The following is a 27,493-nucleotide window of genomic DNA, read 5'->3' as shown; positions in this document are numbered from 1 at the left end:
CTGGTCTTTGACATAGAGGGCAACTCCTCCTCCTCTTCTCCCCTGCTTATCCTTCCTAAAGAGCTTTTATTTCTATATGTATTCTTATGTGTGGTCATGGTGTCCTTGTTACGATCACGTAATTACCTTCATGCAGATTTTGCTAAGAGACTTGAAAGAGGCTTCTTCATCCTTGTGTAAGGAAGTCTCCCAATCTACATAGTGTGGCTATTGTCCAGCATGACTAGTCACACGAAAGAGGCTGAAATTCGTGGTGTAAGATTATTTGTGATATCATCAATATTTGTGGACATAGAAGAGATCAATCAGGCTTCATTTAAATACAGGTATCATTTTGCATCTCTGGGATGCTTCAGACTCCCATGTACAGTACTCCTTATTTCTCTACATTTTGTGAACTTCTGCTTTCATAGGATGGAGTTTCAGCATGGGTTCTGCCTACCAGTTCCACAGCTGGCGAGTATTTGTGATCGTCTGTGCCCTGCCCTGTGTCTCTTCAGTGGTGGCCCTCACCTTCATGCCAGAAAGCCCACGATTCTTGCTGGAGGTATAACTTTCCGAACAGTTTTTATATTCTGGTTAAAATTATTTCTGTGTTTACATTATGACCTCTATACAACAGGCACTATGATTGTTTAGTGACTATTCTGAGTATCTTTATCTGTATGCATGTTTTGTTTAAATGTTTTGTTCAAACATTTAGGTTGGAAAACATGACGAAGCTTGGATGATACTCAAGCAAATTCATGACACAAACATGCGAGCTCGGGGTCAGCCTGAGAAAGTCTTCACAGTGAGTATTGCTTTTAAAGCTAATCGCTTAGCATATCAGTGAGCTTGCTGACTGGCAAGGTCTGGAGGGCTTAAGCAATCAATATTAATACTCTGCATGATAAAGCCAATCATTTGTACTCTAAATACCTAAATACAAGAATTGAATTCCTACTGAAATTGTAATAGGTATACCATATGTTAAAATATGTTAATATTTTAATACCTTTAGTAAGCATATAGGTAGCCTGGGAGGAATATAGAGTAATTGTCAGAGGAACCAGGGATCAGGTTGGGAAAGCTAAAGCCCTGATAGAGTTAAATCTGACCAGAGACATCAAGGGCAACAAGAAAAGCTTCTGTAGGTATGCCAGTGGTAAAAGGAGGACTAGGGAAAATATTGGCCCTCTCAAGAATGACAGGAGACCTGGCTACCCAGGATATGGAGAAGGCTGAGATACTCAATGACTTCTTTGCCTCGGTCTTCACTGATAAGTGCTCTAGCTGCACTGCCCAAGTCGCAGAAGGTAAAGTCAGGGAGTGGCAGAATGAAGAACCGCCCACCGTAGGAGATCAGATTCAACACCATCTAAGGAACCTGAAGGTGCACAAGTCCATGAAAACTGATGAGAACCATCCACGAGTCCTGAGGGAACTGGCAGATGAAGTTGCTAAACCATTATCCATCATATTTTAGAAGTTGTGGCAGTCCAGTGAAGTTCCCATCAACTGGAAAAGGGGAAACAACGGCCCTCATTTTTAAAAAGGTAAAAAAGGAAGACCCAGAGAACTACAAGCCAGTCAGTCTCACCTCTGTGCCTGGCAAGATCATGGAGCAGATGCTCCTGGAAACCATGCTAAGGCACATGGCAAAAAAAGGAGGTGATTGGTGACAGCCAACATGGCTTCACTAAGGGCAAATCCTGTCTGTCATATTTGGTGGCCTTCTACAATGGGGTTACAACATTGACTGATAAGAGAAAAGCAACTGGCATCATCTGCCTGGACTTGTGCAAAACATTTGACACTGTTCCGCGCATGTCCTTGTCTCTAAATTGAAGAGACATGGATTTGACAGCTGGACCACTTGATTGATAAGGAATTGGCTGGATGGTCCCACTTGAAGAGTTGTAGTCAACAGCTCGATATCCAAGTAGAGACCAGGGACAAGTGGCGCTCCTCAGGGATCGGTATTGGGGCCAGTGCTGTTTAACATCTTTGTCACTGATATGGACAATGGGATTGAGTGCACCCTCAGCAAATTTGCTGATGACATCAAGCTGTGTGGTGTTGTGGACACACTGGAGGGAAGGGATGCCATCCAGAGGGACCTTGACAGGCTTGAGAGGTGGGCATGTGAGAACCTCATGAAGTTCAATAAAACCAAGTGCAAGGTCCTGCACATGTGTCAGGGCAATCCCAAGCACAAATCCAGGCTAGACAGAAAATGGATTGAGGGCAGCCATGAGGAGTAGAACTTGGAGGTGTTGATGAGAAGCTCAACATGAGCCGGCAATGTGCACTGGCAGCCCAGAAAGCTAGCTGTATCCTGTGCTTCATCCAAAGAAGCACAGCCATCAGGTCAAGGGAGGTGATTCTGCCCCTTTACTCTGCCCTTTTAAGACCTCACCTGGAGTGCTGCATTCAGCTCTGGTGTCCTCAACGTAAGAAAGACAAGGATCTGTTGAAGTGAGTCCAGAGGAGGGCCATGAAGATGATCCAAGGGCTGGAGCATCTCTCCCATGAAGACAGACAGTGAGAGTTGGGGTAGTTCAGTCTGGAGAAGACAACGCTGCAGGGAGATCTTATAGCAGCCTTCCAGTACCTAAAGGGGCCTATAAGAAAGCTGGAGAGGGACTTTTGACACAGATGTGTATTGATAGGACAAGTGGCAATGGCTTTAAACTGAAAGAGGGGAGATTTCTATTAGATATAATATATTAGATATTAGTGATGAAGCATTGGAATGGGTTGCCCAGAGAAGTTGTGGATGTCTCATCCCTGGAGGTGTTCAAGGTCAGGTTGAATGAGGTTTTTAGCAACCTGATCTAGTGAAAGGTGTCCCTGCCCATGGCAGGGGGGTTGAAACTAGATGATCTTTAACATCCCTTCCAACCCAAACCATTCTGTGATTCTATGATTCTATATTCTTGAGTGTATGAAACCACAGTATGATTTTCTCCAATGTACGAAGATACTTAATAGACTTCATCTGTGTTTTATTTATTGAGATTACTTCACCTTTAATAATAATAGTAGACGCATAGAAGTGCAAATTAGATGGCTGTTGAGTCTTTGAAGCTTTTGAAATTATTTTTTTATCAGCTAATATGAGTTTTAAGAATTCATTATCACTTCTATGAAATAGTAATTTCAGACATTTAATTTTCTCACAATATCTCAGAAGCTCAACTGCATCTTGTTGACTTGCAGGTCTAATGATAAGGCCATATTCACAGTATTGATGAGTTGTTTCTATTTGGAGGAGAGATTGGCAGTTCACATGTGGGACTTTTTTATGGCATCTTCTTTATCTATGAAGTACATACAGAACAATTTTGTCTTCCTGGATACAGTAGGACCAAATAGCAGAAGGCGTTTTCTTTCTTTGAAATCCAGTCTGCCTTTCTAGCTTGTGCTGTGCCATGGGAGTTCTGGCACTCTGCTCCCTCTCAGAGCCATGTGTGGGCTGTTTTTCCTCTTCCAGAGGCTTTCTTCATACTTTAATGCACATATAGCTCAATTAAGAAATCCTCTTAAGGGTTCTACATTTGCAGGCAGTCTCGAGGAATGACCATCTGACCATATAACTTTATTCCATTGAGACTCGCAGTTTATTGCCTTGGATGTAGTTTCTGTTGCCTCCATCTAATGTTTTCCACAAAGAAGCTCGAGAACTCCTATATTTAGCCTGAAAGAAGGCTGGTTAACACATCCATCATGCTAAATCAACAATAATTGATACACCGGTGACCTACCCCTAATCCCATCTAACCTAATATCTTATTTTCTGATTTCATTTATGAGTAAAGGGATTTACCTAATACCATACAGCTAGGGTGTAATTTCACAATTGGCTTTTGCTGATTTGAGCTGCTTTCAGACAGAGTATGCCTGCCCTCGGTCACTCTTTGTTTTTCTTCTGGCAGTGTTGATATTCATTGACTGATTGCACAGTCAGCCATAGCTGAGACCCTGTTCCCCTGTGGTGTTGGTTTAGGCACAAGGAAGAAGACAGAAATGTGCTGGGACAAAAGGTGGCAGGAGGGATCAGCCACAGTCTCACAGCAGTTCGACGTAATCATAGTCACGTCCAAAAGCAGCCATGGAGAAGAAAACAAAGCACATGCTTTTTGTTTCCAGTCCTTGTGATCTAGCAAGTCTTTCTCTCTATGGTTATTAAAATCTGACACTGAACCGTATTGAACTCAACACTTATATTTACAGCTATTTTTGTTAATTGGTCAGACATGAATAAACCATGAATAAGGAAAAGCCACCACTTTCTTGGGATTTTTGCCAGTTTCTACCATGAACATTGGGATAACTCAACTCTGGATATCAAGAAGTTGAAGGATTAGAAATAGTGTACTGTATGTCCAGGTTAGACATGTATATAAGACCCTATTTTAAGCTCGCATTAATATGATTAGAAAACGTATCATTGTCTTCTTATTGGACAGTATCAGCACTTCGTATTATAAAACCTAGAAAGCAAAGAACTTGTGCATAATTTGTTTGGGACATCCTTTTAGCCTCTATTTTCTTTTAATACACGTTAATCCTGGATATTGTGACACTTTGTCTCAGTAATTTATTCACATAACTCTCCTAAATCCCATTGCTTCATCCAGTACCATTCTATGATTTATGCATTACTATTTTCCTCTACTTCATGTCACTAGTTACATCAGATACACTCTGATAGTATGTTTTCTAACTCTACAGCTGATGTAACTTTTTCTCCATTACTGCTGTAGTTTTAGTGTGCTTTCCTTTTATATGTTTCCCTAATTATATTGATGTCATCTTTTCCTAGAGGCTTTTTTCACAAGTCATGTTTGTTCTTGTTACTCATATTATTGAGGATTTTATCTTCAAACCTTTAGAACAGAGAAGGCATCAACTGATGAACAGTTCATTTTAGAATTAGAAACTCTTAAATGGATGTATTCTATTTACTGACTGTGGAGGTGGTGTCTTTTAATACTGTTGAAAATCTCTCCTGAGAGCAGTGACACTAACAGAGATGGTAGTCAAGTTAATAGTATCTTCTGTTATGGGACTACCCAAGTTAAACGTTTATATACATGCTTAATTACCTTCCTGGGCCCTTAAAATATACATTCATTAGATCTGTTGTTTTAAGTGTTTAAGTAGAAAAAAAAAAATTTGTATCCTTAAAACCAAAATTCTTTCCACTCCTTCGTTGCCATGTATTAATTAATCATTTTTTCTGCAAACACTTTCTTTTGCAGCATGACTTGATTTCTTAAAATTTAAAACATTGCATATTTCTAGCCATTATCTTTAAACAGAAGTTCCATTTTCATTAAAATAGGTATTCTTTATTGTTTTTTCTCTCATTCTTCTACTGACAGCTGAATTTGCATGGTCCAGATTGACTATTGTCCTGATTCAATAGGACTTTTCTTATGTTAAAGAACCATCAAGGCCAGAGGCTTTTTGTCTCCATCACAAAAAATGGTAGGATGTATACGTGTTTCTCCCGACCTTCACAGCTCCAAACCAAGTCAGGTGGCCGGGCTGGTGAAAAAGCTGCCTTTGAGCCTACAAGATTGGTACTGGTCTATACAGTGTTATTCAAAAGGCATTCCTTCTGCCCGAAGGTGTGGCATTTGAGAGTGCCTGTATGTACAAGGTCTTTAATAATCTTGGAGGACTCAACTCCGTCTTTTGTATAACATATATCATAAAAGCAGTTTAAGAGAAGCTTAAAATCAATGGAATGATGCAGACAGGATTATTGGTATTGGAAAAGGCATGGCAAGAAGGGTAACAGCTTTTGATATACTCCTGGTTTGGCAAGACAGTGAGCTACTCTATTTCAGAAATGAGGGTAGTTATAGCTAAAGCCGCTTAGTGGTTTTTTATTTGTTATTGTTCATGGGATGAGGCTGCTGGTACATCTTAAACAGCATACGTCTGTAAAAGCAGTGGGCTGAAAAGTAGAGCTTTATGATCAATACTGCTATTCCCTGATGTCCAGTAATCCACTGTGACACATCTGTGGGTGGTGATGTCCTTATTCTGTTATGAAGAAACATAAGCTGTTGCTACCTTCAGAAACTGCAGCCAAACATTGAACACTCAAGTCTCCTGCTCTTTCCCTCCTTTATGTCAGTCTTTTTCCCTATTTTCTTTATTTTCTTTCCATTCTCTATTTGCCTTCTTTTTAAACAAACTGTGGATGAATACACTGCCTTTTGCGATATCGCTATGAACCTGGGACCAGAGCAGAAGCCAAAACCAAAACCATGCAATGTCGTAAGTTTGCCAGGTTCTGTGTCTGGAAAGACAATATAACACACTATTGTTCTGCTGCACAGGAAAGTGCAACTGAAAAATTAGCATTGTAGACAATATCGCGTTCTCTGTCACTGGTAATTCTGTATTTTCCCTGATGTCTGTTTATCTCATTTCACTTTAGATGAAGTAGATGATTGCTTATAACAGCAGTAACATGTGTGGTTCCAGATCATTACATATAACTTCTCTCTCTTCATTAAAAAGGATAGATAAAGTCAACATCCAAAAGACAAAGAGATTTCCTTGTCTAGCACTACGGGAAATAAGAACTAAAGAAAAATTTTATTCAACTATTAATTCTTGACATTTCAAATGCTTCTATTTTCATTGCTGTATCTTTAATCAATAGACTTCTTTCAGTAATGTTGTGATAGCAAGTCAGAAACAACTTAATAGCAAACTTTGGACACATGGTTAACTGAGGCTTTAAGTAATGTTTTATCCCTTGTAGCATTAGGGGTACGTACAGCAACGCTCTAGCAGAACCTGACAGTCACAGCTTGTTTCAGTCAGAGGAAATTGATTTCTTGCATGCTTTCAAAGCAGAGCTTTTCCAGTACAGTTGTATGTACAACAAACTTCGGCATTATAATGTGCTACTATTCCTTTATATTTCTAAAGCATTTCCAGTGTAGACTCAGGTTTAATATCTGCTCATTTTTAGTTTATGAGATTTATTCAAACCTTCTAATATTTCTCAACAGGCAGTTAATGATTCAAGAAAATGCAAATATTTGCCCTTCTGTTTTTATTTCTAGGTTAACAGAATCAAAACTCCAAAGCAGATTGACGAGCTCATAGAAATAGAGAGTGATACAGGAACTTGGTACAGGAGGTGTTTTGTTAGAATTCGCACAGAGCTATATAGTGTAAGTAACAATATCTCTGTTTGTTCTGTAATTACCTTTCTTCTTTTTTATTAGTCTTCAGAAATGAGATGAGATGGATTGATTGAGCTCATGCTGGTGATAGCTGCAATGCTACATTTTCTACGTAACTGGGAGATTCAGGAACCAGTGTGAGGTTCTAGTTTCCTGACTCAGAAGAGGTATAGGTGAATCACAAAGGTTGGTCCTAGCTTCTGAGGAGGAAAATGCTGCACTGGTCTTCACACAAGTGATGGCTAATAGTTACTCAGCCACATTCACAAGCTCCACCATAGAGTATGTACCAGGAATGCACATCAATGTACACCTATGGAAAGAGGTGACACATGATAAGATGAAAAATTATCAGCAGGAACTTGAGATGGCCACGTTACTCACAAATGGTAAAGTCATTAATAACTCGTGTAAATGAATGTCAGTAAAACCTTTATAAGGCATTGTATCTGCATGCATTTTTCGGCATGTCAAATGTTTTATCAGAAAACTTCATTCAAGCTATTACAGAGAGTTTAATACAAGCACACTGGAACTGTGCTCCGTATCCTTTTTCACTTTTTTCCAAAACAAAAATTATGCAGTATCTTTGAACCTTGCAAAGAAAATTGAAATTTTTTTAAAAAGCAACAAAACATCACAAATAGCTTTTCACAGCTGTTAAAAATCTGGAATCTTAAAGCTCTCCAGAGATATGATAAAGTGTTATAAACCAAAGTGTCACAAAATTGCTTTGCTTGGAAAAATGTCATTTTCCCTATGAAAAAAAAAATAATCCAGAAAGTGTCTACTTGTATAGTTATTTGTCCAAAAATGGAGTAGTTGAAGATTAAAATGCTATAATTTGAACTTTTTAGTAAACCAGCTTTAAAAGAAATGCAGCTTAGTTGTCTCACATCCTTATTAACTAACTGGACTATCCCCTGGGGTCAGAGCACCTTTCTTGTTGAACGATGTGTACTGAAACCTCCTAGGACAGACTGCCTTTTTTCTTCAAAAGGAGGAGATCATGTTGAGGAGAGAGAGAGAGGAGAGCAGCCTTCTCAGTCAGCTCTGCTATAGAGTCACTGATCTGGGAGTAGTCAGCTTTTCCTCTTACAGTTAAAGTACCAGTTTCTTACTGTGATAGGTTACGATAGATCAGACTCTGGGTGTGCCCCTGTTGAATTATGGAATATAGTTTGTCTAAACTTAAAGCAGTGCAATACTGGGAAGTAAAAAGAAAACATTTCTCACAAGATCTCTAGTTTATATGAGATAAGGAAATGAAGCTGCCTAGAAATTATGAAAGTTTGAGGTGATCAGAGCAGAGGTGAATTACCAGACACAGTTCATGCAGATGTATGAAAAATTTCGTATGAGCCAGCAATGTGTAGCCTAGAAAGCAAATAATATCCTGGGCTGCATCACAAGAAGCGTGGCCGGCAGGTCAAGGGAGGTGATTCTGCCCCTCTACTCTGCTCTCATGAGACCCTACCTGGAGTACTGCGTTCAGCTCTGGAGTTCTCAGCACAGGAGAGATATAGACCTCTTGGAATGGGTCCAGATGAGCGCCACAAAAATGATCAGAGGGCTGGAGCACCTCTCCTATGAAGACAGGCTGAGAGAGTTGGGATTGTTCAGCCTGGAGAAGAGAAGGCCCTGAGGAGACCTTATTGTGGCCTTCAAATAAGCTCCTTATAAGCTCCCAAACTTACAGGGAGCTTATAAGAAAGATGGGACAGACTTTTTAGTAGGGCTTGTAGTGACAGCAGAAGGGGTAATGGCTTTAAAGTGAAAGAGGATAGACTTAGAGTGGACATTAGGAAGAAATTTTTTACTATGAGGGTGCTGAGACACTGGAGAGGTTGCCCAGAGAAGTTGTGGATGCCTCATCCCTGGAAGTGTTCAAGGTCAGATTGGATGGAGCTTTGAGCAACCCGATCTAGGGGACCCACCCATCACAGGGGGATTGGACTAGATGATCTTCAGAGATCCTCTTCCTTCCAAACCATTCTGTGATTCTATGAAAAGAAGCCAGAAAGTCACAGAACATGCACAATCATGATAGAACAAGAGGAAGCTTAGTCAGGGGAGATTCAGGTTGGATGTCAGAAAGTATTTCTTCTCTGAAAGGGTTGTCAGCCACTGGAATAGGCTGCCCAGGGAGGTGGTTGAGTCCCCATCCCTGGATGTGTTTAAGAATAGGGTGGATGATCTACTTAGCGAGATGGTTTAATGGGGATTAGGGATGGTTGGACTGGATGATCTCTAAGGTCTTTTCCAACCTAGAAATCTATGAAATCTATGAAATCTGGCTATAGCTGGAGATTAGCATACTTGCATGAGAAGTACTGCTATGACTAGTATCAAAGAGCTGATTTGCAATCTTTGATGCCATGAAGAAGCAAGCAAATTAGAATCAAAAAGCTTCTATCATTTAAGAGATTTGTTCAAAATACAATTTAAAATAAATGTATTTCCTAATAATTCACAGATTTGGTTGACGTTTATGAGATGCTTCAACTACCCAGTGAAGGATAATACGATCAAACTTACAGCTGTATGGTTCACCCTGTCTTTTGGGTAAGAGTGATTGAGATCTTCAAGCATTTTTGATCGACTCGACAGACAGAAGAGTCATCTGCATGCAAATTTCTGTCACTATGATTATCCTTTTTATTCGGAAAGGTTTTATTCAGTATCTTTCCACAAAATGTTATATTTCTCATTGATTCTGTTCTTGGTCACAAGCCTGACTCATTAAGAATATCTGCTTCAGAAAACTGACATCTTCTGATGTCAGCATCTTTCAATGGTTTTATTTTATGGAGGATTTTATTCTGATGGAGCAACTGCTTCATCACATAAGCAGCTGAGGGAGCTGCTCATCCTCACCTCGCACAGATTTCTGAACAAGTGGGATTGGCAGCTGAGCTTTTTCTGTTTTTCACAGCTACTATGGCTTATCTGTCTGGTTTCCTGATGTCATTAAGCATCTGCAGTCAGACGAGTATGCGTCCCGAGTGAAACATTTCCGCAATGAGGAGGTTTCACATTTTGTCTTCAACTTCACACTGGAAAATCAGATTCACAGCAATGGAGAATACATCAATGACAGGTTCAGAGATTTCTTATTATCCTGACTTGGCTGGAATAAATGAATGCATGTTTTAAAGCATGTCCTAATAATCTAATATTTTTCTCCCTCAGCTAATGATAGATGAGTTTGTTGCTTTTTAATGGGCATTTATTTCTGTTCTTGATTTCTTATGACTCATGGAGCACAGGGAGAAGTAGACTTGCACATGCCCTGGTGGTTTCTGTGTGAGGATCCCCCACGCAAATCCAGCTTCCTTGTCCTCCTGAAAAACAGACCAGAAAGCCTAAATTAACAATACTTCCTTTCACAGTGGGATTCAAAGGTTTTCAGACTCAACACATGCAGCATATTGCAGGGGGCTGGGGAAGGACGTACTTTCATCTCTGTTGCTGTTTCTTTTCTTATATCAGGGAAAGACGTTTCTGTGAAAATGCTGAACATTGAGAGTTTAGGATCTTATCACAGAAAAATAAAAGCTAAATGTTATTGTAAATCAATAAAAAGTACGAACAGCTCTGAAATTGGAAAAAACATGCCTTCAGTCCAAACATATTAAGTCTCTATCTCTCTCTTAATCTCTATCTCCATTTACAGATAACTCGATAACTTAGGGGAAAATTAGACACAGCTGGTTTAGGTATCTGGTTTCTCTTAAGAAATATACAGAACAACCATGTGGTCTCCTGGAAGTCATGGTGCTAAGTAATTATTATTTCCATAGGAAAATCTATATCGAAGTAAATAAAATTAATTATTTTGGCAATATGTGGCTTGAAAAATTATTTTTATAAGAACTTGAGTTTCAGCACAGTTCAAGGTTTATGTATTGCAGACAAAAAATAGCAACTATGTCATTTTTAAACTAGCCATAGCTTCCCAGTTCCGCTCTTTTCCAGGAGACAGATGTTCTCCTGTTACTGTCAGTAACTGACAGCACTGTCAACTGAATTCTTATAAACTTGAACTGAAAGTTCTTGTAAAACACTATATCTAACATTAATCTGCTCTAAAACACTAACTTACTCTTTCAAATGTGCAAATTTAATAGGCCTCTGACAGTCGAGATTCACAAAACATTTTCCACAGAAGTATGAATTCATTTGACATTCTTCCTCCACAAATGTTTCGATACTCCACTCATCCTCCATCTCAAGAGTTTCCTTCATCTTTCTTACTTAGAAGATCCATCAATACTTGACTTTTTACTTCATTACATTTCTGTTGGGTTTTAATTCAAATCATTGCAACACCAATTTTAATATAGTCACAACATGTTTCCTATCCAAAGGTAAAAAGTGCATCAGTAGAATGTAGGACACATAGTCTGTCATTTCTGTTCCAACTGACTCATCTAATTGCTAAATTTTCTTTGTTCTACTCTGGAATTAGGCTACATTTGAAAATGGAAAATGCTGTATGAAAAATGATAATGAGTTGACACTAAAAGCCAGCCTGATTTTGTAATCAGTCTCTCACAAATGAGAAATGATATAGTAACTAAAACTAATGGGCTGAAAACACCATTTTTCTGACCAATACACAAGGAGAATTAATTAGCTAGTAAGTCTTTTCCTGTGATAAACACAATTAACTTTTGCTGTCCTTTCTCATAAAGATGTGACTTCAACAACTTTATTGGCAAGAATTTAATTCCTACTCTTTCATAGGTAGAGTATTTTGTGTGTTCCTGTTCTTACTATTAGTCTTGCAATAAGAAAAATAATTAGCTAATCACACCTTAGGACAGAGTCAGGTCTGTATTTGGAAGGTTTTGCGGTTGTAACAATTCTTATTGACATATAACAATTAGAGCACTGCTTTTCAAACTGTTGCCACTTTGGGTGAAGTCTGCCAGCCAAACTGCCCTTTAGTAGTTGTAGATTTTTCCACACCTTCATGTGAAATAAAAGACATCACAAAAATAATGATGTATTTCTAAATGTCTTTTTTTTTTTTTTGTTAGCATAATGATGTTATTTGGTAGAATTATACTAAAAAAAGGTTTATAGAATTGTTTTAGTCTAGTAACACTGAGGTAGCAAGTTACTGCTAGTAATACACTTTGTCATTGACCTTTTCTATGAATGACTTGATTGACAGTCACGATCAGAGCCTAGGAGTTAAATGAGAGTCAGTAGGAAGGAGGATGTTCAGAAATGAAAAAGCTACTGCCAATTTGTTTATAGCTGTTTTATGTATACAGTGATTGCAATTGCATCCACAGACGCAGGTGCAACAAACACATCCTTTCAGTTGGATATCCAGCTGTATAACTGGTAATTTAATTGTTGTGTTCATGTTAAACCATTTTGTGAAACCGTTTGTTAACACTTGAACCAGTATGTTTTGCATTTGAGCCTGACACAGTGCCCAGTGTGTTCACCTGGAGAAAATTCTTTCTTTCCAGCTTGTTGGAGCTAGCAGGTGCTTGTTTGTTCCAAGAGACTGAGTTTCTGGAGCATGATCTCCCAAATTCTTACTGTAATGTCAAATTACAAGTAGTAGTGATTTTACAAGGCTATTCCGGAATGACATTGATTTTGGTTGATGATTAAGGTTGGTGATACTCTAGAATCAGCTGATCATTAATTACATCTCCTGAGTGCCTTTAAAGAATCATCATTATTGGGATTGAGATTTTTTTTAGACCTATACAGCTGCATCAGCTTGACCTATTGCTCTTTCTAACCTATGAAGATAGACTGACAGAAATTATTTATATCGGGCAGGTTTATTATGATGAAGTTTAAATCAGTAACCTTTGAAGATTCACTTTTTAAGAACTGTGTGTTTGAAGACATTACTTCACTGAACACATACTTCAGGAACTGTACTTTCGTGAATACCACCTTCTACAACACAGGTATTACAAGAAAAAACTCTGAACATTCATTGTTCAGCTGCATGTTCTCATTATATCTTTATAATTTCTGTATTTCTAATAAGGCATACAAGTCCTCTTGTAGAGAATAAAAAACTATAAAAAGCAACGGGCCTCCCTAATGTTATAATAGAAAAGTGAAAGGATCACACCTGCACTGGAGATACCACAGGCCTAATATTGAATCAGATAATAAACATCTCTTTGATTTTAATAATCTCTAAAGAGTTTCAGTCTGGAGAGGAGAAAATATATTTATTGCTTTACTGGTAGCTTTAACTAGTATATTTTTATTTAGTCTAAATGAGACTGGTGAAATAGTTTGTTCATTATACTTGTCGTGGCATAGGAATCTGAGTTCAGGATTCAAACTACCTAATCCATAATCATTCCTACTCTCCCCAGTCTTGTAACAAAACCAGGAATGTGTATTTTCATACATTTAAACAGAGGATTCTTTTTTTTCTTTCAGTTTAATAAGATAAAACTGAAAGTAGAATATGGCCAACTAAGCTTGTTGGAAAGATGAAACACTTCTTACCGCTTTCCCGTAACTGCAGCAATCATAATAGTAATAGAGTTAAGTTTTTAAGCAGTGCCCATCTTTCTTTGCATAGAAGGAAGGTGTTCTTCATTCAGGGTTATAAGGCTGACAGAAGAAACAGAAAGAAAGTGGAGGTACAGGAAGAGATCTCCAAAATCGTATTGGAAGAAGAATGGCTTGAACGGTTGCATGTAGTAACTCATCCGTCTTTGAGCTGAAGACCACAAGGCTTTCTCAGAAATAAAAACTAATTTAATCTGAATTCTGTACGAATGTTTCACTTTAAAGGAAGTCAAACCAAACTAAGCACGATCAGCAGTCTCATCTGAAACGCTGTCTGATGTGGAAATAGAAGGTCTGATACCAAGCAAGATTGAGAGAAAGAAACTTGCAGATACCCAGTGCTTTTTATACAAGACCAGCTAGTGCTGAAAGGCTTTAACCAAATACGGTTCAAGAAGAGCTGAAATATGGTAATGTAACTTGCCTAATTCCAGGCCTTAGAGTTGCTCTTTTTCATGAGCTTTGCATATTTTTTCTACTAAGATAAAAAGGTATCAAAATTAACAGCAGTAACTAGTGCCATTTTAGGAAGAAGTGAATGCTCGAAGTTGTCATTAAAGTTGTCTAAACTTGAAATGTTTTTAATCAAAAGCTGCGCATGGAGTCAGATGTTAGCTAAAATTTTTCTTTTTCTTCTTTCCACAGATCTCGAGCAATATAAATTTGTTGACAGTGAATTGATAAATTGCACATTTTTCCACATAAGGACAGGATGCCAGATTTCTTTCGATGATGACTACAGTGCCTACTGGATTTACTTTGTTAATTTCCTGGGAACTTTGGCAGTGTTACCAGGGAATATTGTGTCTGCTCTACTGATGGATAGAATTGGGCGGTTAACAATGCTAGGTAGGGGCTTCTCTTTGAAACAGGGAAAAACACCAAAACTTAAATTATCTCCTGATAAAGAAACATGTTCTCCTTTTAAAGAATTTAGTTTAGGGAGATGCAAAATATTCCTCCTGCAGAAACTTTGTTTATGTGGCATCATAAGTGCCTTTTTAGAAAGCTCCTATTTAGAAACTCTAGGAACAAAGGGTTCTGTAATCAGTTCTGCTATGCCACATTATCAGTAATTGTTCTTGACTCTGATATTACAAGATCATTGTTTAAGCATTTGGGATGAGATTTTGGAGAGTGCTGACCGTTGGCTTGTCTTTGCTCCAGCTGCAAGGAAAGCGAGCTGTAACCCTCAGCTCGTGGAGCAGCTCCTCAAAAGGGTCAGCAGTCTTTTGCCTGTTCTCTCTTTTGCAAAGCACACAGTTGGAAGATATCTGCTGTGGGTTATCTGCAATGATAAATCTGTTTTCAATTTTCTTAAATAACTATGTGGTAGTTCATTGTGTTCATTTTCTAGGAGAACATCTCTATACAAATGCAATTCCCACTCAGTCTTTTTATTGCTACAATATATGAACGAGTTTCACGTAATTGCAGAAGATGATGAACAAGGAAGAATGGGCGTAGTTTTCCTCAGGCAGCTTGCTTTGGGGGATCAGAGAGTGTTCCAGCTTTATACTTTATAATATGTTCTAATATTTGAGGAGTTAAGTTTTTTTTCTATGAGCTCCTTGCAATGTGTTTCTGCCTGACTGGTCTCACCAGCACAGGAGGTCTCTTTAGTTTTTAACTCGAATATATGGGTCAGTTATTTTGTGACACTGTGCATATAGAAACATTAGACAAAACAAACAAAGATAATTCTTTAAATACAGCTCCACTTCGTGTTCGTTTCACATGTCTTATGTCTAGGTGGTTCCATGGTTCTCTCTGGCATTAGCTGTTTTTTCCTGTGGTTTGGGACCAGTGAATCCATGATGATAGGTATGCTGTGTCTCTACAACGGCCTCACCATCTCAGCGTGGAACTCTCTAGATGTCGTTACTGTGGAGCTGTATCCTACAGACAGAAGGTATGTGCAGATACACCTCTCCGAACCTCACTGGCACTATCTCTATATGCTAGCAGAAATTATAAAAAAAATTGTTACATACGAGCTCTACAGAGGTAATGATGTTTTGAGTGGGCCGAAATAATAGTTTGTCCCATGAATAGCAAGGGGAAAAAAGATATTTTTTTAGCTATTTGGCATGTATTTCACACTAAATGTGACCTAATCAGGAAAATACCACAAATGCAGTTTCATATGAAAAAAGAAGGCCTAACTGCTACTCTCATTTAAAACACAACTAATGAATAGTATTTCTGAAAACAATCATTGAATATTCCTGAGTTTCCCTTAGTGCAACTGGCTATGAAGGCAACAGTGGATCCAAAACAGCAATATAGCTGCATTTGTTTGTTGGCTGCAAAGTTGTGGAGTTGATAATAAAAATCACTGTCTGGAGCTGTACAGCATCTTCTGGAAGAGACTGTAGACTTGAACCATGCTGAGCTGTTAATCAGTCTGCCATAAACTTGCATGCAGGGTCACTAGGAATGTACATACTCAGCATTAAGCACGTACGAAAATGTCTTGGGCACTGCTCACGACTCTTCAAAGCTCTTGCAGAAAAACTCAGGACAGTTTATGTACCCTGCAAACGTTGCTGCTAGATGACATGGTTGGGTTTTTTTTCAAATACAGGGTACTTTTTAATGCTGATCTTATGTTACTTGATGGACTAAAGGACATATGCTGTTGTATGTTGACTGTAAAAAAGCAAAAACTGTGTTTTCTTGAAAAGACTGATACATCTCACTCCCCTCCCCATCTTAAACAAATTTTATGTAAAATTGCTCAGATTTCTGCCAAGAGACATTATGCCCATCCTCCTGGTCACAGTACTATTCATTATGTAATTCACTAGAAGCTTCAAATATGGTGAAAAATATTTCCTGTTTGCTAGCAAGCCTAAGTTCTTGGACAGAGGTGCAAGTATCAGCTTTAGTATTGTCTGTCAGGAGAGGAAGACTGAAGACTGGCTTCTCTGTTTTATTTTCACTGGCATTTTAAAAATATATGCTTCTTCAGACAAGAAATTGATGTCCATTGTTGTGGTTGTATCGAATAACTATACTAGGCTGCTTATGAATACAAAGCACTAAGCTTTAATATTAAACACTACTTTTTTTTTTACACCTCAGGAATTTGCTCTTCTGGCAAGAACTATTTGATCATCCAAAATCTATGAAAATCTAGACACATCTTTTTTAGGCTGGGGCAAAGCTTTTCCATGTTTCATAGAACTATGTGAGAATTAATACATTCAGTGACTCACTTCCCAGAATTTTTTCTCTGATATTTTTTCATCCAGACTAGCTACAGTTTAATGGACACCATTACCCATCTCTGATGATCCTGTCCTAAGACTCCCAAATCCTTCTAAGACTCCTCTGACCTCCATGGCATGACTTTCCACAGTTTGCTGGGAGTTTCCCACTTCTGCAAGTAGTTGCAGGGCTAAACAGCCTTTCCAGACACATATGGTACATGAAGCTGTCTGATCTGGTTTTGCATATGATGTCCTTCATACTTAAGATGATGGCCTCTTTCACTTCAAAGCTGCATCCAGAGTGAATCTGGTTCTGAAACTGGCTTCCAGTTTCCCCTCAAAAGGCAATGTAGGCACAACCACCTTGCTCATTCTGTCACTATTTTAATATTCCAGTGTGTATTTTTTTCTTACTCCTAACCAGTGAAATGATCTCAAACCAGCAGCAAAACGCAGCTGGAGGTTGGGCTGGAAGAAAAGTGTGTAGAAGGAGGCTAGTTCACACTAACATGCACAAGAGACCAGGCTGGGCAGCCCCTCCTTTTCCTCCTGCACAACTCCTCTTGGAGACCAGCCAGCTGCCAAACCGCTGGGGCTTTGCCAGTGTGGTGCAGCATAATACAAAAGGTGTTTCATAAATCGTACTCCAGGTTATTTAGGGATCATGCTGGCTTTTTGCCAGGTAAGGGTGTGGTGAGCAATTTGGAAATACAGAGTGTATATGATACATGGCACCCATTTCAGCTTCCTCTTCATCAGTTGCCTGCAGGGAAGAGTTAAGGTTGCTTAAAAATCGTAACAGATTTGGATTCAGCATGCATTCACACTCATCTGCCTATTTACATTTAATTTACTTATACCTGGATTTGAGGTAATTAAGTAGTTTGTCTTTTATTCTCGATGAGTACTTTCAAATTTTATGCCAGTTTAGCATAGTTTTTGCCTGGATGTTCTTTATAAAATCTCAATTGATTTGCAAAATGGCTAAAATAAGAGATAATAGAAGCTGTATGGATTTCAAATGGTTCTCTGGTAGCTGATGAAGCTGTTTTAAAAGGTGAAGGTGTTACTAATGCTAGTCATACGCAGGTTTCTGTCTTCCAGATGACACACGTGGTGGTAACAAGTAATAATTTGACAATATTTTTTTTTCCCTTTTCAATACCTAAATTTTAAAGGACACTGATGATGTCTAGCTATAAACTAGCTGATTTCCAATAAACAAGTAAATTAACCCAGCTTCACAATGTAAAGAACTTACATTAACTCATCTTCTGTCTCATCTTCTCTCTTGTCTTTTGCCTTATATTCTTAACGGCTTATTCTGGACTAGTCAGCAAGTTCTGAAAAGTCTTTGGTTGCTCGTGACCCTCTTGAAGGCCTACCAAACTATTCTATAGCCCTGAAAGCTCTTCTCTGAAGGAGAGTTATTAAATTTCTTGAGAACATTTTTGGGTGCTCCTGGACGGCTTTCCTACTCTTTCATAAACTTCCCATATTTTCCAAACACTGTTTTGAAAGGAGATGATGTAGAAATTGAGGCATAGAGGAAAAAGATATTGTTAAAAACTACTTTAGGTGTTCAATTAGACACGTGGTACCAACAATCCGAGTCACTGAGCATTTTAGAAGAGAGAATGGGCTGAAAATGCTGCCCACTGCAGCTAAAAGTGCTCAGCACTTCAGTAACAGAAACCTGCAGGTGCTAAGCTGAGCACCCAGAAAATGTGAAATGCATACTTCACGACCATTTAGTTAGCTTTAAATGACTTGTTCACATCATATACAAATTCTGTAGCAGAGGTAGGGATTGTAACCTTTCTCCTGACAGCACTCAGCTACCTTAACTATGAGATTGCTTTCTCATCTTGCAGTCCCCAACCTTATTCACAGTGCACCTTCAAATTCCTGCAGCAAATGAGGTGAACAAGTTTTCTTCACTGCATTTATGTTTTACCCTCAAGATCTCTTTGTTCTGTGCATTGGCAGAGTGATGCGGAAAAAAAACACTGTGTGATGAGGTAATTATGACTTGTGTTGTAATGTGCGTGCCCAAGGGGCTTGCAAGAACATTGTACAGTTTCCTAGCTCTGCCTGTAATATAAATATGAATGGAGTTAAAATTCTCTGAAGAAGTAACATTTAGGAGATTTTTATGACTTTTAAATACAATTGTTGCTTTTGCATAAATGATAAATATCTTCTTGTGAACTAACTTGGGAAGCACCAACTTTATAAGCCAAGGCTCTTGTCAAGAAGTTGATACAACAGATAACCCAATCCTAACCAGAAACTGGAATAGAAATAGGTCATCTCCCACAGAGTGAATCAAGGTCAGATTGCATCAGATAACCAACAATTCATCAGTTTTACTGCAGCTGCCAGACATCTGGGTTTGATTCTTGGCCAGGAATATTTAGAATTCAAGGTGTGCTATAAAATGAAGTCATCCTGTTTTGTCTTTTTTTGATATCTCTGAAATAAGTTCATATGGGTTTGGTCATAATTAAGAAATAAGTCACCTATCTTCAGTTCATTACATTTATCTTCTTCTCTTCTTGTTGAGCCCTGAGAACCTATCTCCAGAGTAATAAATATTATTCACAGGGTATCTTAAGTCCAACTTCATATTGTTGTGGCTGTCAGAAGAGAAGTTTTCCGTTCTTTTGTGTCATAACAGCAGCCATCAACTTACGGTAGACATCCTGACAGCTATTTTCTACTGCCATCCTGTGGATGTGGTTCAACTATATTTTGCTGAAATTTCATGTTAAGGTTTTCAAGGCACGGCATACTGAACCCGTGCAATGCCTTGGGCAGTAGTTCAAGGCAGAAAGGCAAATTCCATAGTTTTATGTGCACACTGAGTGCTATAATTGGCCAGGCTATGATATGCATCTTTGTACTAATATTTTTAAAGATCTTAAAATGTCTGGTCATCAGAAAATTTTTAATACCACATTCAGTAACTCTGTTTTAATAGCCTTTGAGTATTGCTGGATAGGCTCAGCACTAGCTCTGGCAAGAAAATTATCAAATATCTGTGCTACACATTCAGTAGCACTCCACAGCAGGACAATGAAATTTTTAGGTGCTCTGACAATCAGTAATGCAAAAGTGGGCCTGAAGTATTTTATACAGCAATACAAACACCTGGTCTAAGAAGGAGCATATGTGGCAACCAGGAAACAAGCTCTTTTAATCTAAAAGCTTGGATAATCCCTCTATTTTTAACTGTTTGGACTCTTGCCATTTTTATGTGGGGCTTGGGTGAAAGGAAGCTAAGCATTATTCTTTGTTGCAGCTTTCCCAGCAACAGGAGTAAAAGTCATTGGGGAAGATTCCTTTTCTCTAACATTCAGCTTTCTCTCAGACCTGACACTTTTATAGGACATCCGCATTTTTATGTTATCAATACTAAAATTTTTTTTTTTTTCAAGACAATCCCAAATTGATTCACCAGTAGTATCTTACTGATGTGTCTGAAGAATTTAATGACATTCTCTAGCTGTACAAGGGATTCTTGCTTCCGAACTCCCTTGACCAGTAATAAGGATTGCTCATGGACTCAAAAAAACCCCATTTCTGTGCCAGTGCTTCACCCAGTAACTGATCAACGTAATGGAAATTAGTGTATATAGTAACGGCCCTATGCCTTTGGACTTTTTCACTTAATTCATTCGTGATGCTGAGATGACACATCACATATCTGTGATCATTTGCAGACTTTCCATACACTCTAGCACTTTCCTGAGCACTGTAGCAAAAGACCGTAGTAGTGCTGCCAGAGAAGACTGTGCACATGTATGTATGTGAATTGCAGCACATTTATTGCCTGGCTATCCTTACTCCCCTGGATTCAGTGGAATTAATATTAAAGGCATGAATTAATACAGATTTTAGCTCATTTGAGTCACAAATACTGTTCTAAGATAGATGTTTAATAACCAATAAGTCTGAATTTGTTATCCCTAGAGCTCAACAGTTTGCTTAATGACTGAGTTCTGACTATTATACTACAGAACAAATTCACAGTCAAACATAGTATTAGAAGTAAAGAATATGAAGGCAGAATATTGAACAGTGACAATGCTTTTCAGGTACAGGTCGCAACAACATTTTACTTAAGCCTGTAAAAATCTTACTGTTCCTACCAATGATGTGCATATTTTAGACAAAAGGACATGCCTGAAAACTGCTTAAAGATCAAAAGATTGAACTTTTGCTGCGTTGTTCATTTTGTATCATCAGGACAGCCACGGGCAATAAAAACAGGCTTACTTTGTCTTACTCTTCTTTGTTTATAATTTGATAACATTAATGAGATTAGACTAATAATGACCCCTTACAATTGGAAAAATCGGATAAGTTCCTTTTTACAAAGCAGAACTAGTTTTACAGTGCCAACAAATTACCTTAATTTTGCTCAGATACAAGAGATATTGTATATACAAAATTACTTTAAACCTTAATAACGTCATCTTGGGTATATAACCTATAACAGACTTAAATCACAGTGGCAACCCTGAATGTGCTATCTGCAGATTCCAGCATATGAATAGAAATAGTTCAAATTGCTCAGAAAATTATATTCAGACCTCTGTTATAACTAGTTGATATAAGAAAATAGCATCTGTGAAACAGCTTACCTTTATAAGGCAGTATAAAACAACACCGAATATAAGTAAAGCATCCCCATATGTTTTGTGCTATTGCCTTTCCAAAGATTTCCTGCCTGTCTCTATCCAAATTTGCTTTAGCTAGATCTATGTATTCTTTGGGGAGTTCTGATCTCTTTCTGAATATACTGAGGCTGTTGATGACTGTCTATTTTCTCTAGCTGAACACTGTTTTTTTCCTGTTACTGTTATTTAGGGGCAAGTCTGGTTTTACATCAGTACTGACAGCTACACATGTGCAGACACTGATCACAACCAGTCACCACCATAACTTTAGAAATACTTTCTGTACATAAACAAGGCCAAAATTAGAACAGTTCTGACTCTTTTCCTCTCCTTCTCCTGACTTGTTCAAAATAGTTGCAGCCTGTTACTATCCTATCACATAAACTCTGATTTTCAGGCTGACTGTGCTGTCTTTAACATCTTCCTACCTGTTTGTGATAAAGTCTGTTTTACCACAGTCATTCCTCTTCATGCTTCTCCTTATCTGCACTCTCATTCAGCCTAGAAGATGCGTCAGTCTGGAGCTCCTTCCCTCTCAGGACCTTCTCCCCATCCTGCTCAGCTTCCTTCAGATATTCCGATGCTTTGTTTTATCTGCCCTTGTAGTACAGATGTTTATGTGGTAGAGATTTGATCTTCGCTGCTTATTTCAGTGCACCTCCCACTTCTCCTTTGGACTGATTCCTCCAAAATTCTTCCTTAAAATGGGTGATTTTAAGGCACATTCTCATTTCTTCTCTGAGGAAGACATTTCCAAGGAGCTGCTGCAAATATTTCTCTGTCAAAAAGCTTCACAGACAGCACTTCCAAAGCTTCCTCATCTGCTCTCAGCGTTGTGCTCTCAGGCAGCCCTCACTGTTCTGCGCTGTCGGACCGCAGCGCATGGCACTTTGTAGATGGATATCTCAGTATGTCCATGTTTAGCTTTTCTTGGCAATAAGTGTTATGTAAAAGTGCTACAGGTTTAATGAAATTTAGGAAAAAAGAAGCAAATAAGGGCTTTGAATATTCAAGAGGCATATCTGAGTTGCTTCTGCTTGTTTTTTCACAGTGTTTCTAGGTCGTTTGTGCTCTGCCATCATAATGACCTATGTCTCTTTCCTTAGATATCGCTGATACTACACAAAAAGGAATTATCATTACTTCAGGCAAAATAATAATTACTTTGCTAACTCTGAGATATTTTAAAGAGACTGAAACACTGATGTCAATTGCAAGAGATATGGGAGTGCTGGTTGATGAGAAGCTCAACATGAGCTGGCAATGTGCACTGGCAGCCCAGAAAGCCAACCGTATCCTGGGCTGCATCAAAAGGAGCGTGGCCAGCAGGTCGAGGGAGGTGATTCTGCCCCTCTACTCTGCTCTCGTGAGACCCCACCTGGAATACTGTGTTCAACTCTGGAGTCCCCAATACAAGAAGGATATGGAGCTACTGGAACGAGTCCAGATGAGGGCCACAAAGATGATCAGAGGGCTGGAGCACCTCTGCTATGAAGATAGGCTGAGAGAGTTGTGGCTGTTCAGCCTGGAGAAGAGAAGGCTCCGGGGTGATCTTACAGCAGCTTTCCAGTACCTAAAGGGGGCTTACAAGAAAGCTGGAGAGGGACTTTTTACAAGGGTGTGTAGTGATAGGACAAGGGGCAACGGATTTAAGGTGAAAGAGGGCAGATTTAGGTTAGATATAAGAAAGAAATTCTTTACATTGAGGGTGGTGAGGTACTGGAACAGGCTGCCCAGAGAAGTTGTGGATGCCCCATCCTTGGAGATGTTCAAGGCCAGGTTGGATGAGGCTTTGGGCAACCTGGTGTAGTGGAGGATTTCCCTGCCCATGGCAGGGGAGTTGGAACTAGATGATCTTTGAGGTCCCTTGCAACCCTAACCATTCTATGATTCTATGATTCTATGAGATATATAGCCAAGCTAATAATAAATTATTATAAGTGATTATAATTATTACAAATAAATTTATTATTATTATTATTATAATCACCCTGCAAAAGAGACTAACTTCTGTCTTGTCCTGGGGTCAGAAAAGACATATAATACACAGAGCTAAAACTGGAGCAGGAAATAGCAACTCTTCTGATTATAATTACATAATGTTTTAGGCAAAGTGCTTTGACTTTGGTCTGCCATCATTGATAAATGAATATTTAACATTAATGGAAAAAAAACTTTTTAAATGTACATTTGCTAGTCTGTTCCATGTCTTAATTCTGTTCTGCAAATATTCTTTTAGCTAATTAAGAATTCGACATTCAAAGTACAATTACTTCAGGTTAGCACATTTCTGAATACTGTTCGGATTCTGGGTTAACTAGAGTTCTGTTTCTTAGAGAAAACTGGAGTGATTCAGAAATATACGAGAAGGATCTAGACCTACTTTCATCGTTCTTTTGGTGCAGGTCCTCAAATATACCAGGACTGGTGTAGTTCTGAAGCACAGCATGTCGGATAGTCAGGGAATGGGTAGTGCTGTAATCCCCTATATCCTCGTCAACTATACTAGACAGACACTTAACTCTCCCCCAGTATAGGACTTGGATGTAGGACACTGAAGAGCCTGACTGATCGACACTATTGAGATCCAGTGGCCAGATTTGCAGAAGAGCAGAAGAGATAAACTAGTCACACTGTGGGCTGTGGCCATGTCCATTGGTTGCCTGAGCGAGAAGATCTCTTCTCCCTTGATACCATGGTTTGCTGTTATCAAAATGAAAAAAAATAGTTCTGTGAATGATATTGAGAGTTTATATCTTCGCTCTCTGCTGGGATCAAGTCTGCTTACTTCGAGTTGATTATCTGGGCTGCTCTTTATGAGCAGTTTCTCAGATTTATTTCCTAGGAATGCAGGCTATATCTGAGCACAAAACTTCTTCCTTTCCTTCACATGCATCTGAGTACAATAACTAGGGCTCTTTTTAGTCACTCAGACCATTAACATTTCTGTTAATCCTTGCTGTTTAGACTGAAGGCTTTTTTCCTTCTAATGGCAGTATTAACAAGAAAGAAACATTTTGTTCCAAAAATAAGTTTCTATCCTCCTGATTCTTATTATTTTATCCCAGTGAGTATATTGTGAGCTCTGCATACTCCTTCTCTCTTTTGCTTTTAAGAGATTTGAGAAATGTTAGAGATGCTACTATGGTATGGATAGTTAGGCAGATGTTAGGACACTTTTGGTAGGACAAGGTTATTCCTGCAACTATGAATCATACAGTTCTGTCAGAATTTATTAAACAGAATTTGTTAAAATGATGTTTTATATATATATATAGTTTATATATTTATATATAGTTTATATATTTATATATAGTTTGCATAACACATCTATGGACGAGTAACCAAACATCTAAAATACTTAACTCAGACTACTAAAATCGCACCACTGTAATGCAAAAGCCCCTCTGAGTTGTTTGGGTGATATTTTCTTTTGGCAATCTATTTCCTTTCCCTTTTTTCCAAAGTTTCTCAGGTATGTCTTCTGCACCAAGCAGGTTTTTTTAATACCCTATTTTCTTTAGCTTTAAGAGTCCAGTATTCATTATTATTGGAGGTTTCATTAACCTTTTGAAAAAGCACTGGTTGAACATGTGTACCACCTGTAAGAAATCTATTTCTATTCAATATTTCAAGATTATAATCTTTTTATTCTTGTGACTTCTTTCCCAAATTACCAAGTAGCTCTCAAAAGATTTCCCACCTCCTGCCTCCCAATCCAGCATCTCAAGTGTTACTGAATTTCAGTTTGCAAGTCCTTTGTTCTACTGTAGAGGTGTAAAGTTACCTATTCAGTCATTCATTTCACATTTTGTTCCCTGAGGCAGCAGAATGAATTTGCCTCAACACATGCTGTAGCAGCTGAGCTCTGATTTTGTATTATAAAGACAAGCAGAGAATCTTTGTTGGCATAAATTCTGTTTAAGATATCAGGGCTATACTGATTTGTTCTCACTGAGGATTTGTCTCAAAGTCACCCATTTTTTAACTTTCTTCTGTTTTCTCTTCTAGGGCAACAGGCTTTGGCTTTTTGAATGCACTATGCAAAGCAGCAGCTGTGCTTGGAAACTTAATATTTGGTTCCCTTGTTGGTATCACCAAAGCAATCCCTATTCTCCTTGCTTCTACTGTTCTAGTATGTGGAGGTCTGGTAGGACTTCGGCTTCCTGACACAAGAACCCAGGTGTTGATGTAACTGGAAAAAGCCATTTACTATTTTATTTCCTTCTTCGTACAAATGTCAACTCTCCTGACTGATGGTGCAAAGGCTTCAGATTCTCAACGCTTAGCAGAGTGCTCAGATGTCAGAAATCAAACTCAAAAGATACTATGGAGTGGCAGAGATTTAGAAACCTCTGTATGAAAGTTTTAAAATTCACTTTTTTTCACTTGCATACATTGCTATTCAAAACTACTTAACTTCAAACTGCAAAGCTACCTCTTAAAACACTTTCAGTGACACGTCCAGGAAAGTAAAAACCATACTGGTAGTTAGATTTTTAAAATGCAAGCAATCACATTATTTAAAAAAAAAAAAAAAAAACATGCTAAATTTAGCCATGGCATTGTGAGGTTTTGTAACAGCACAGACATGCAAATTAATTAATTAGCAGTATTGGTGCAGAAAATGTTAGTATTACATGTACCAATGCGTGTAGCATTAATGGGGAAACTCTACAGACTGCATCAGGACTGAGAATATTGACCTTCTGCAGCTGTGCTCAGATTATAAAAACTTGTCACAATGCCTCTTTCTGGGGATAACCTTTTTAGGTAGTTTTAATCTAAAGTAAACATTACTGACTACACACCACATTTGCTGAGGAGAAGACAACAGCTACTGCAAGGGGATAAAAAGCCAAATACGGATAAGCAGCAAAGAGAATAACAAAATAAGCACTTTCACTCTTTGCTGCTGATCCTCCAGAAAAATTTTGTTTTCTTCTCACTTGTGGCATCTGGGATATTTTTGCCATTTTGAAACAGTGAATTTGTCTTAATCCAGTAGTGAATCAATGCAAATATTTGTGTTGTTGTGTGTATAAAGGAAGAATCAGGCTAGTGAACTATATGAAAACTAAGATGCTTTCCAAAAAGTTTCCTTGGTATTTACATTTCTAATAAATTTTCCTTTGTCACAGAACGGTTATAAAGTGTGTGGCTGTAGAATGCCACCTAGTAAATGTATTCAGGCCATAACTTCAATATAGAGTATAATGTAATTGAAACATCTCAAATTTTTTTTTTTTTGTAAATAATATCAAAACAAAAAAAAGCAATAATAAAAAACACCTTCATTATTTTCACAGTTCTTTAGATAATAATTTTCTCATTTGATTTTCAATAGTTCTAGAGATATCTCACCATTTAACACTTTCAAATGTCTCTCTGAAAGGCCATTAAGTAAAGAGCCATGTCAAAGCTGCAGGGAGTGGTAATGTCTTTATTAGATCAAGTGTAAGAGAGTAATAGTAAATATATTCCTTCTAAGCCATACGCTGTAGACTGTTCTGGATTATAGTAAAGAGTTCCTCACCAGTTCTACTGCTCTGCAAAAGGCTATGGGGTCTCTTTAAAATGTTAGCATTAAAAATTGAATAGAAATACATCTATAAAATTAGCAGACAAAAGGGACAGATCCTTTGATGACAGAAACTGTCATTGCTTTCAGTGGAGCTAAGACAACTTGTATCAGCTGATGAACTATCTGCCGTTTCAAGTTTCAAAGAACAAATTTGGTATAAAACATATGGGAAAATATATCAGTATTTTTCTAATTAGGTCTGATAACGTTTATTAGGTGGCTGAATCATTGCCAAAG

At 38.2% G+C, this 27,493-nt stretch overlaps 1 protein-coding gene across 1 annotated transcript in view; it reads left to right on the top strand.

Annotated features, from left to right (window-relative positions):
• The window catches only part of SV2C (synaptic vesicle glycoprotein 2C), an 85,653-nt gene extending 59,786 nt beyond the window's left edge, over positions 1-25,867 (top strand). Inside the window, exons 4-12 of the mRNA XM_086629163.1 lie at positions 414-547; positions 704-793; positions 7,080-7,190; positions 9,679-9,767; positions 10,138-10,302; positions 13,014-13,147; positions 14,418-14,621; positions 15,525-15,684; positions 25,684-25,867. Coding sequence (XP_086485289.1) covers positions 414-547; positions 704-793; positions 7,080-7,190; positions 9,679-9,767; positions 10,138-10,302; positions 13,014-13,147; positions 14,418-14,621; positions 15,525-15,684; positions 25,684-25,867 — 1,271 coding nt within the window. The remainder of the gene's footprint in view (positions 1-413; positions 548-703; positions 794-7,079; positions 7,191-9,678; positions 9,768-10,137; positions 10,303-13,013; positions 13,148-14,417; positions 14,622-15,524; positions 15,685-25,683) is intronic.
• Positions 25,868-27,493: the final 1,626 nt, after the last annotated feature.

The sequence above is a fragment of the Tauraco erythrolophus genome, chromosome Z (genome assembly GCF_009769465.1).
Source record: "Tauraco erythrolophus isolate bTauEry1 chromosome Z, bTauEry1.pri, whole genome shotgun sequence".
Classification (NCBI taxonomy): Eukaryota; Metazoa; Chordata; class Aves; order Musophagiformes; family Musophagidae; genus Tauraco; species Tauraco erythrolophus.
The sequence above is the reverse complement of the archived record's forward strand: the minus strand, read 5'-3'. Positions and strand labels throughout refer to the sequence as shown.